The following is a 12,264-nucleotide window of genomic DNA, read 5'->3' as shown; positions in this document are numbered from 1 at the left end:
ACAGTTTCAGTACGGGTGCTGATTTGGCTGTGTCTGAGAATGAGTTATGGTAAATAAAGTGAGGAGTTCACAGTTAACGGAGAAGAGAAATTACGAATCATATAACATAATTGTTATAATGTTTTCCTCAGCCAACAATAATAATTATTTAAAAATGAAAGGCTTTCATTACCCTATGTCGAGGTGAGAATTTAGATCAGATTAGTAAAGTTCTCAAAATATGATATTGCCAGCGCTTTTTTCTTAATCACTACTCTCACGTCAAAACGAACTTGACAATGGCGTTGTTTTGGAGTCTGTACTAACACAGCCATCAAAGGTTAGACGACTTACGACTTTCATTTCATAAACTGGTAAGTGATGAGAATATAGTGAGGAATACATGTGAGGCTCTTGAGGTTGTAAGGAGAGAAGAAAACAACTATTTGCAAGGCGGAAAAATTTTCTGGAAAAATATATAATGGCAAATTTTCCACCTCACGTCACAATATTAATTCAATATACTGCTATTAATAAATCTTTAAATCTGACATAAAGAGAATATCGTCGCTTCACAGCTTGTGAACTACACTTTTAATTTCTTTGAGTAACGCTTCCAACTTTTCGATACTTGCTCTCAACGTTTTCAAATAAACTATATGTGAATTTAAATTCTAAGCTCAATTTATAACATTTATTAATATTAATATTAATTTATATTGACATACAGCAAAGAAATGAGTTCAGTGTAAAAACTTCACAATGTCCTTTAATGTATCTTTAAATTCAAACAATAATGTAATTTTTATTCAAAACAACAATAATCACTTTCTCTAATTGAATGTAAACACTCCCGTCAACAATGGGATTTCCACTCCACACAGTAACACAGTATTCGTTATTGCACTCCACAGACGACAATGACAATTTACTTGGATTATTGAGAACAACAATGTACCGCTAATCTTAACTAATCTTCACAGAGCACTATTTACAAATCAGAACTGTCAGTTCTCAGTTCACAGTTCGTTTGCCTTGGCTAGTTCTTCTAGCTCAGTCACTCGAGTTCACAGTATCTCGAACCCCAGACCTTCAGAGACAGTCCACTGAACTTCGAACTCAGGTCCCCCAACTGCGGTCCACTGCACTCGAACTCAGGACTTCGGACGCTCACACAGCTGCGGACACACTCAAGTCGAACTCCGGTCTCGAAGCTGGCTTCTGCTACACAAGACTGGCTGGCTTGCTGTCCACCGACTATAACAACTTCTCCAGTCCACTTGCGTCTCTTCTTTTATAACCAAATCATAGTTTCCAGAGAGTACGATGCTGGAAATTTCTACGGATGTCCAGAAGATGGCACCTCTCGAATTCTCTGGATTTCTCCCCTCAGATACAGGCGTATTATTTCCCCTCCCTGCCGCGGTCGCCGTCTCTCCTCTCCTCTCTACGCCACAGCACATGCCCCAGGAAGCAGATGCGCGCGCAACTTCATTTGCCGCGCCGAACCACCGCCGACCTTGCCCTCCTCCTGCCGGTCGTGAGATCGTATCCCGGCTGTCACATACAGCAAAGAAATGATTTCAGTGTAAAAACTTCACAATGTCCTACTGCATGTAATTAATTGGGAGTATAATATTTTCTTCAACATTTGTGTACCAATGGTCACAGTAAATAATAATGCTTGACGAACAATGAAAGAGTAGAGTATATTACTTTAAAATAATTGTTACCTACTACGTAAAATGAAATACTTGTTCTTTTCTTGTTGTTACGAAATTACCGCAATTTTTTTTCTTCAAATACTGTATAAAAATCGTATTGATAAATTATGCTTTACAAACCACTACTGTCGACCTGGTTGGCGAGTTGGTATAGCGCTGGCCTTCTACGCCCAAGGTTGCGGGTTCGATGCAGGGCCAGGTTGATGTCATTTAAGTGTGCTTAAATGTGACAGGCTCATGTCAGTAGATTTACTGGCATGTAAAAGAACTCCTGCGGGACAAAATTCCGCCAGAGTCCGGCGACGCTGATATAACCTCTGCAGTTGCGAGTGTCGTTAAATAAAACATAACATTAACAACACAAACCACTACTTTGTGAAGTACGTATAACTGAGTAAGCCTAAAGTTTCTTGTATTACAATTGTCAAATATAGACACTGATAAAAACAGTGTTTTTTTCCTTCTGCTAAGTGTGTTTATAATGTCCAAATGTCTATTTAATCCAACCCTTGAAGCGCAGACTAGTTACTGTACACCCCTCCAGCTAAGAACGTGTAAAGGCTGGTTCACAATAAACAGGGAACGAGAACCAGAATGAAAACGAGAAGAAGAGGACGTGAATATGAAAATTTTTGATTCACAATAAACCGAGAACGTAGACGACTATGCATGTCAATAACGATATGTAAAGTCGATATTACGCATTCTGATATTATTTGCGTATAATTGACCAGTGGCGTTCTCTCATAAGTACAGTACAAGGCAGCCAACATAAACACAGGTTAACCAACTTCGAAATTTCAACTGAAACATTTCATTAGGTACGGTACTATAAATTTTCCCATGCATCTTTATCATCACAACCTATTTTAAGTCTACCATAACGTAAAATAATTAAAGAAGAAACATTTATAATAGAACAAAAATGAACACAACAGTAGTTATTGAATTGAAGCCTGAATATGTAGTGTATAATACAACCAATACAGTAATAAAATATGATTCGCTTCCGATCGGTGTTCAAAGATGCAGCCATTGAAAGCCACGTATTCTCCTTCATTTTCTCATCTTTACACGAGGCGCGCCGCTTATCGTAAACGTGAGGATTTTCCTCAACACTCAATATTAGAATCTCAACAAATTAAAACTTGCTCCATGATGCATAGCACAGAACAAAATAATGCATAGGTTATGTCACGGTCTTCTTGCTACAAAATATGTGACGACAAAATAGCTTTTAGATGGCAATAGAATGAATCTAGTGGGCTGTGATCGGAAACGTGAACGCCAAAGTTGAAACTTGGCCAACTCTCCGTTCCCGATCCTGGGCTCCGGCAAGCTTTTCGTTAATTGTGAATGCTCACATTTAAATGTACACATTTAAAGAATTTTACCGTTTTCGTTTTCGTTCCGATTCTCGTTTCCGGTTTATTGTGAACCAGCCTTAAGAGAAACGCTCGAATGATGCAGTCTGCACAGACCGGCGATCCGCGTACAAAACTGCGCATTTAGAGTCTGATTTCTGGCATGCCTGAAGTACAGTATTATAAACTACAAAGAAGAAATCTTCTGATCATTCGGTAAACTTGGTCCAAATGCGATGAACACACGCAAGATCTATGGAAAGATGATACCATATATCTATGCTTCACTTACGGAAGGTTCATTGCTCTGTCCTTGTGTCCAGCACACCCGATTACGAAACTAGCTGGTCCGATTTCAAATCCCATTTATGATCAATTTCATGGTTGTTTTTACAAGATTTTTCCTCATTCAATTCCTGGACAATTGCTTCTCGATTTCCATTCGCCATGATCATGATCATCATAATCATCATGATCGACATCATCATCACCATCATCAACATGAACCCCGACCGTAAGTCCATGAAGCACAATAGTACAATTTTGGACATACTTGCTTTGAAATTATTATTCTTATTGAATCCTTAAAAATAGCATTAGTTAACGAATTCACTTCCTCTATCAAAACAAACCCAAGTTTCCTAAATGTACGTAATCGGAAATGCTACGAATTGAACAGCGGTGTCAAGGATATTATTATTATTATTATTATTATTATTATTATTATTATTATTATTATTATTATTATTATTATTATTATTATCATTATCATACCTTCTTCTTCTTTGTGAGCCTTTGCAACGTCATTTAGCCAAATGTTTTGGCCTTTCATTGACACAGCTAATGCCAAGTCTCCAAAGTTGTCTGTTAGTTGCGTCCTCGATTTTGAGGTTGCTGTTCTTCACTTCTCCCAAGATATCCTCTTGTCATATTATTTGGGCCTGCACATTGGTTTCCAGAGGTGTAGTTGCTTTTGCCATCCTGTCTCCTGTATTCATAATAGGCGGTCAGACCATCGGAGAAGTTTGTTATCAATTCTCTGTAGAGTTCATTACTCTTCAGGCTACCTGATTTGCAATATGCTGCAATATTTAAATTGTGACACTTTTTCTTACGCAGTCTATTTCCACTGATATCAATGTGTTTTTACAGCATGTATTTTAATTCCAAATATCACATCCATAAGTTAAACTGATTCTGCTAAGAATATAATTCTTGGTATCTTTCCAAATAATTTTATTCCACCATATCCAGTTCACACAGAAAATAATCTTTTTACTTTGTTCGATTTTATTCTTTATATCATTTCAGCTTGTTTTGCTATTAGATCTATGCAAAAGATAGTAAATATCAATACCTTAAAAACAATATACTTTGCATACTTCCATTCGGTAATGAGTTTTGGAATAATATTCTGGGGAAATTCCACAGATAGTAACAGTATATTTCTATTACAAAAAAGAGTAATTAGAATAATAGTAGGTGCCAAATCTAGGGAATCGTGTAGGACTATTTTCAAAAAACTACAAATAATGCCCATAGCTTGTCACTATATCATTTCATTAATAATCTTCCTCGTATGTAATCGTGAAAACTTTGTAACTAATTCAACAGTTCATAGCATAAATACACGTCAAAAATGACTTTCATACTCCATCGGCAAGTCTATCGTGCTATCAAAAAGGAGTGCGTTATATGGGAATAAAACTTTTTAATAGCCTTCCTATCGATATAAAAAATGAAACTCAAAACATAAAATTATTTATGGCCAAATTAAAGAAGTACCTAATTTCTCACGCCTTCTATTCTGTAGGTGAATTCACGACATTCAATAACACTTCATGAAATTGATACTAAAACTTTGTGTTGTACTAGTAGACTATATTGTAAATCTCGTCTGTGTATATTTCATCTAGACTGTGACTATAAATTAAGACTTTATAATAGTATTAAGTTTTTTGGCTTGTTCCATATTCTGGCTGTAAGCGTGTATGAATATCATGGAATGTTAATAAATACAATACAATACAATACAATACAAAACAGGATGTAAAAAAAGTTCGTTTACAATGTTGCAAGGATGATAGGGGAGGAAAAAATAAACATAATTTGTATCTGACAAAAATCTCGCAGATGCACCATTTTTCAGTAAGTGTTACACAAAAGTTACTTCCGTCAGACCGCTTACCAGTCAGTTGTTTTGACTGCAACACGTTGTAAGGCCAATCGTGTTACAAACGCAGTGAGTGGATTGCTAAGTAAAAGTAAGTTTGCATTCTGCTACCAGTATGGCCACCTCGACCGCCCGACCTAATTCCTATGTGTTTCTTTTTATTTTTACATGATTATTTAACGACGCTGTATCAACTGCGAGATTATTTAGCGTCGATGAGAATGGTGATAGCGAGATGAGACCGAGGATTCGCCATAGATTACCTGACATTTGCCCTACGGTTGAGTAAAACCTCGGAAAAAACCCAACCGTGTTATCAACCCAAGCGGGAATCGAACTCGCGCCCAAGCGCAACTCCGGATCGGTAGGCAACCGCCTTAGCTGACCGAGCTACGCCGGTGGCTGGATTTCTTTGTGTGGGGGATATGAAATGTCTGGTTTATGAGACCCCCGATAAACACAGCATAAGAGCATAGTTGCTCGCGCTGTTGAAGCTGCAACGATTATTCGAAAAGCTCCTGATAATTTTTAGCGTAGCCTATCAGACAGTCCGTAGAATGTAGAGATAGACTGTGCAGTGGGTTAAATGGAGGCAGTTTCAATCTCTGAACGTTTCTTCGCATCACTCATCTTCCATTTTATATACGCGGGAAAAGGATTGCCAATGTTTCTAAATTGCAATCACTTCGATGTCCTTTTTCAATATACAGGGTGATTCAGACCACCCGTAACAGTAATTTATTTCGGAAACTAGTGCATGAACATTTTCGAGACAAAAATATTTGTAACTAAGCCACATGTGAACTTTCACTTGAGCTTGATCGCACCAATCAGCTCTAACAGGAAGTATCACTTTCAAATTTCAAATGGGAGTCGGGATCAAATAGGGTATCATTTCATATAGCTCTTCAAAACAAACAACTTTCACAGGAAACGTTTTTATTAATTCCTATTCTTTCAATGAGAAAATGTACGAAAAGGCAATGGATGATTCGGATCACTCGTAAGTAATTTATTTCGGAAACTAGTACATGAAAATTTTCGTGACGAAAATATTTATAACTAAACCACATGTGAACTTTCACTTGAGCTTGATTTCATCAAGCAGCCTTAACAGGAAGTAGGGTCAGTGGCGTATCACTTTAAAATTTCAAATGGGAATCGGGGTCAAATAAGGCACCATTTGATAGAGCTCTTCAAAACAAACAGCTTTCATAGGAAACGTTTTAATCAATTACTACTCTTTCAATGAAAAAAAACGTACAAAAAACAATGCCATCAATATTGAGAAATGTTACAAGACGAAAATGTAAACAAGATAATTAAAATTGACATGTTACTGAAAGGCTTGACAATTCCATTAATTTCTTATACATTTTCAAACTATCTGCCGTTCTGAGCAGCACACACCTGTACTCTTCTTCTAACACTGTCAGTGACTCCTAATACTTCGGCGTGGTAAAGTGACTGGCAGAGTAGGAATTAATAAAAACGTTTCCTATGAAAGTTGTTTGTTTTGAAAAGTTCTATCAAATTGTACCCTGTTTGACCCGAGTCTCATTTGAAATTTTAAAGCGATACGCCACTAACCTACTTCCTGTTAGAGCTGATTGATGAAATGAAATTCTAGTGAAAGTTCACATGTGGTTTAGTTACAAATATTTTTGTCTCGAAAATTTTCATACACTAGTTTCCGAAATAAATGACTTACGAGTGATCTGAATCACTTTGTAGATCAGTTTCTCTCAAAATAGGTATGAGACTATTTCATGGAAACTTCTTCAGGTAGGCCTATAATGAGAAGTCTTAACAGAATAGTTTTATTCTGAAACACGTATCTTTGAATGCTGTCAAGAAACATGGAAGCACTGCGGCAAGCAGTCGTGCTAGATACTACATTTCAGATAAGGACATGAATACGATACCACAGTGTCTCAAGGTTTCAAGTTAACAAAGATAGTGGCACATTTTTATACATACAACTGGTGAAATGCCTGGAGAACGAAGGAGAAAAAATAGAGCGAGTCGGAAGTTCCGTGAAAAAAGAAGCATTTTATGGATTTCTTAAAAAAAAACTACAGTGCTTTGAGCCCCACTATTATGCCATCCATACTCCAAGAAAATATCTATCAGACTTAAACTTATAGGGTGCTATGCATAGACATTTCGCTAGCCCGCGCTACGAGTGTGCTAAACTAGCCCCGGCTATAGAGTGATTACTTGTACAGGATTCATATCATATCATATCATATCGCTAACACTGGTTTATGAATACGAAAAACGTTAATTCGCTGATCATCCATCGGAAGCCCGCGCTAAGAATGTTTATGAATACGGCCCAAAAAGACTATACAAAATGTACTCAGCAGAGGTTAATCCCTCTCTAAAAGTTAATAAATCATATTTCCGCGATGTTTTCAACAATAACTATATTAAAGGATTTGGTTCTAACAGAGTTGATACTGTTCTCGAACTAGGAGATTAACCGTAAAAGGAATGTGCTTACTATTGCGTCATCTATTGGAGCGAAGTAGATAGATAATAATTCTGTTATAACGTCACTTTGAAAAACATGCGCTCTCCTGCATATGTTATTTCTTGTATGGAGGGATTAAAAGACCAGGAGATTAACTGTGATCTAATTTTGTAAATAGGGTAGTATAAATATGTGTGTATCAGTGTTATCGATTGTGCTTTGAGAGTTAGCCAATGGAAATGCGTGTACCCATGTGTGTGACCTTATGACATCAACATTCATTCATGGTATTACCCAGCTGCGCCTCATTCCCCTGAGACTTTCTCCTGGTTGGAGTACTGTATGTGCTCACATTACAGTGTTTGTTACAATAATGATTGAAATATTAAAAAAACGGTAAAATATTCACTTCAAAACGTAATTTTTTACAGAAACATAAACCTAGTTTTGTTGCGTTTTGTTGCAAAACTCACATTTTCCAATTTTAATATCCAAATAATTATATTTGTACCCGCATTATAATCAGAGAAATGTGTCTTTGTATGCCAGACCAACTCTGCACATGTAGTTGAAATTCACAGCAGAGTTTCTAAGCTACAAAAATTTCCTCTAGTACAGTGATGTCAAAGCAAGTGCATTTTTCTGACCTTGACGTCGTGCGCGGGCAGCAAACGCTAAGTGTGGAAAGAGGAAGAGTTGTGTATATGAATAAGAAGCCTGTTGGATTAAGAAAACAGTGGTGCACAAACTTCAAACGGAACGTGAAATTTTATGTCGTTATTTTCATACGGCTTCTTTCTGTTTAATATTATCTATATTGTCTGTAAAACAAAAGTACTAACACTGATTTCTCAATATTGCACTTGTGTTTTAAATCTTAATAACATAATAGAGAGTTAAGAAGGAATATTCACTTAAATTCCATAATAGTATAATATTATACTGTTTTAAGTGGATGAAACACATCATTCATAAAGAAAGTGATATTCCAAAGAAAGAGATTGTGTATGCCATAAGTTGGAATTTATATTGATGGTATCTTTAGCCTTACAAAAATAATCAATAAACTAATCCAAACAATATTACAGTGCAAACTCTTATCGCATTATGCTTTTAAGGTGATATTTGTGAGCAACTTCCTATCATCGGAATATTAAATTATTTTCTCGAAATCTGCTGAAGCTATAGAGCTGATATTTTTACAACACATGGGCACGTATCTTTTGCTTATCATGTAAAAGTAGTTGCTTTGTTAATTAATTTCCTTACAAACAATTTCCATGCGAATATTTTCAAAATGTTCAATACACTATCTTCAGTAATACGTATTTACGGTATATGAGATTTACGAAAACATTCTGTAAGGCTACTAAATAAATAGGCTGTACCTGAAAATTTCACTTTTCTATACGAAAAGTTGAGAAAATATTTCTTTTGAACAAAAAAATCAAACTTGTGAAAAATGAACATTAAAATTAAAACTTACATTCTTATAATGCACTTATACTTCTCAGGCAAATCTAAAAATTAACATGGATACAGTTTTAATAAGTTCTCTTCCCTTTATCTATTGAATCAGTGCTGGCCATCCCTGAATATAACTCGTCCAAGCGGTATATACCACCTCTTTCGTCTGTCTCTTTCCTTTCCGCTGTAAAGCGCTCAGGCTCTCCTAGGCTCTAAAGAGCGCGCTTGCTCCTGTGGGCATCATTGACATGCCTGCTCTAGTATAAAAAAAGTTTCATAGAAAATGTGAATTTTGCATCTATAGGACACATTTGTTTGATAATTTTATTAACTGCACTAACTTAAGATTTATGCCACATGTGTTTAAAATTTCCCATAAAATATATAAATGATTTCAATTGCATTTTGCAGGCCGACAGTGGCGGACCACTAATGGTGGGAGACGACGAGCGGATTACTGTGGTTGGCGTAATATCTTCTGGTATCGGCTGCGCTCAACCCAAACTGCCAGGCCTGTACACCCGCATGTCCAACTACTCGGCATGGATAAGGACATACGTGCAGGCTTCGTGACGGCGCCTCTACGGAGCCCTGGCTGGGCAGCAAATCTGTGATTCAGTGAGCAGCCACTGAACTACGCATGTTGGCAGGATATTCAGATGTGAAGCTCTTGATGAATTCGCTCGAATATTGTGCGAAGTGGAGTTCATTAGTTTGTTATGATAGGTATATGATATAGCCAGCAACATGATCCACGCGTAGGCGCCAAATCTAGATGATCTTCCTCAAAATTTATTCCATTTGTTTCTACTATGTTACTTCTCTTTTATTTAATTTATTATGTTTTCTAGTAAAAACAGCCTTTTGACAAAACTGTTCATAAGTTGGCACCTACGAATTCAGTAGAAGAATTGTGGTCTTCGAGTACAACATAAGACAATGCTTTAATTTTATCACGGTTACGTTCGTCGAGATTTTTACAAGCCAATAAGGCTTTCTAACGTTGAACATGTTTTTGTTCATATTCTTAACCAACACTAGTCATTCACGTACCTGGGCTCTCTGATTAGGTTCGCCACTAAAGACAATGCAACACAAGGACATAAACAGGCCCTATGAAAGGGTGTAATGCTTCACTTTTCCTACGGAAATCAAACTAGACTCTGTTAGAATTTGTAGCTGGAAACGCTACCTCCTGAGTCACAGCGAAGAAAAAATGTTTCGTTATGCAATATAATGTTGTGTATTGCACACAAATAGTGCCTACGTTTGTTGGTCAACATCATCAAAACTTCAATATTGTCGTCTTATAATCTGTCGTTTCCCATTTATATGGAAACATCCCACCAAAGTGTATCTTATTAATAGGCCCGTAAGTTATATTTATAATGTATTGAATTCCTTTTCACTGTTATTGTGCCGGTGACCTGAGGATGTGTACTGCCACAACATTGTCCTATTATTTCTAACGATATGAGTGATAATGAATTTTTAGAAAAGGTTATTAAGGCGGAAGAAACGAGAGTATAGATAATAATAGCACTTTCAAGAAGTACTGTATACTTGGTAGTTCTGATATTTTAATCAATATTTTCGGTGTCATAAAACTTGTGCACTGGCCATTCATCATTCAAATAAAGATGAGTCTAAACGTTGGTTTTAGTGTAAAATTAATAGTTTTAAAGAACTAACTTTTCTGTTTTTTATATAAACTCCAGTCTTTGTTTTAGTCAGACATGGGCACGGAGTCGAATGGAACCACGTGACCCTCTCACCCTCTCCGCCCCTAGATGTTCTCTATACCGGTACCAGTTCGATCAGGTGAAGCACTGGCAATCAACGGTGGATTTCACTGCAAAATGCCGCTCTTTAAGGAGCAAAACAGCTGAAAAAATTAAGTTTCGTGTAGTGTACAAAATGGAAAAATATGAAATGAATTTTCATTGATAGCGGTACATCATACATTGAAATATGGGAAGGAAGCAAAATTGACAAAAAAAAAAAAAAAAGAAAAAAAAAAGAAAATGGAGTGACAAATCCGAACAAACATAAATATTAATTTATTATTTTATCCTTCATTATCCCTCAGAACATATCTAACCATTAGGTCACAGTAAAGAGTACTATAGGCTATGTACGCTTACGATTAAATTTTTAAAGTAAAATATCCACAACTTCGGAATTTTATTATGAAACTGCTTCTTTGTTTGGTTCAATCTATATTTTTCAGTATTTTTTCCTCAGTTGTGCATTTCAAAATCCAAATCAAGGTCACGCATTTCAGACGAGAATTTATTCTACTAGCTCACAATTATAATGCCAGGCATAACTCAAAATTTTGAAAACCTTATCAATTTAAGTGACGAAGAAGAATAATTAATATAACATTAAACTTTAACCGTTGTGGAATTTTGCAAGTTTATTTCATTTATTTTTATTTTATTGGGTTATTTTACGATGCTGTATCAACATCTAGATTATTTAGCATCTGAATGATATAAAGGTGATAATGCCGGTGAAATGAGTCCGGGGTCCAGCACCGAAAGTTACCCAGCATTTGCTCGTATTGGGTTGAGGGAAAACTCCGGAAAAACCTCAACCAGGTAACTTGCCCCAACCGGGTTTCGAACCCGGGCCACCTGGTTTCTTGGCCAGACGCGCTGACCGTTACTCCACAGGTGTGGACAGTTTATTTAATTTTAGAAGATTTTACAGTAATAATAAGTTAGGAAAACAGGCTTCAGCTATTTTTAATATAATCTGTATTTATTTTGAAAATTTCATTTTTTTTTTTCCATTGCCGTTATTTATAAAAACGACATTCCAGAAAATTGTGTGTATTTACGTCCTGTTTAAATTACTTCTTGTGATCCACCATGCGTATGACGTTAACAGGTGATGAGTGTTGCCACAATCAGAGTTGTAGGGCGCATTTCTTCAAATGCCCATAACTTATTTGTTTTAGATTATATCAGGGCCGTCAAAGTGTCCAAATTACGTGTTCATACTGTAAGCAATATAAATTTAACAAGGTTCCCTTTTTAGCAAGATAAAGTACAATCATCGATTTTAAGAAAATGT

General features: G+C 36.3%; 1 protein-coding gene across 3 annotated transcripts in view; it reads left to right on the top strand.

Annotated features, from left to right (window-relative positions):
* The window catches only part of LOC138691095 (trypsin-1), a 149,946-nt gene extending 138,445 nt beyond the window's left edge, over positions 1–11,501 (top strand). For all 3 annotated transcript variants that reach the window (XM_069812804.1, XM_069812803.1, XM_069812801.1), the window contains exon 5: positions 9,595–11,501. In XM_069812804.1, coding sequence (XP_069668905.1) covers positions 9,595–9,756 — 162 coding nt within the window. In that variant the 3' untranslated portion in view covers positions 9,757–11,501. The remainder of the gene's footprint in view (positions 1–9,594) is intronic.
* Positions 11,502–12,264: the final 763 nt, after the last annotated feature.

Source organism: Periplaneta americana, chromosome 16, assembly GCF_040183065.1.
Source record: "Periplaneta americana isolate PAMFEO1 chromosome 16, P.americana_PAMFEO1_priV1, whole genome shotgun sequence".
In the NCBI taxonomy this organism is placed as follows: domain Eukaryota; kingdom Metazoa; phylum Arthropoda; class Insecta; order Blattodea; family Blattidae; genus Periplaneta; species Periplaneta americana.
Note: the sequence above shows the minus strand (reverse complement) of the source record. Positions and strands in the feature narration are given on the sequence as shown.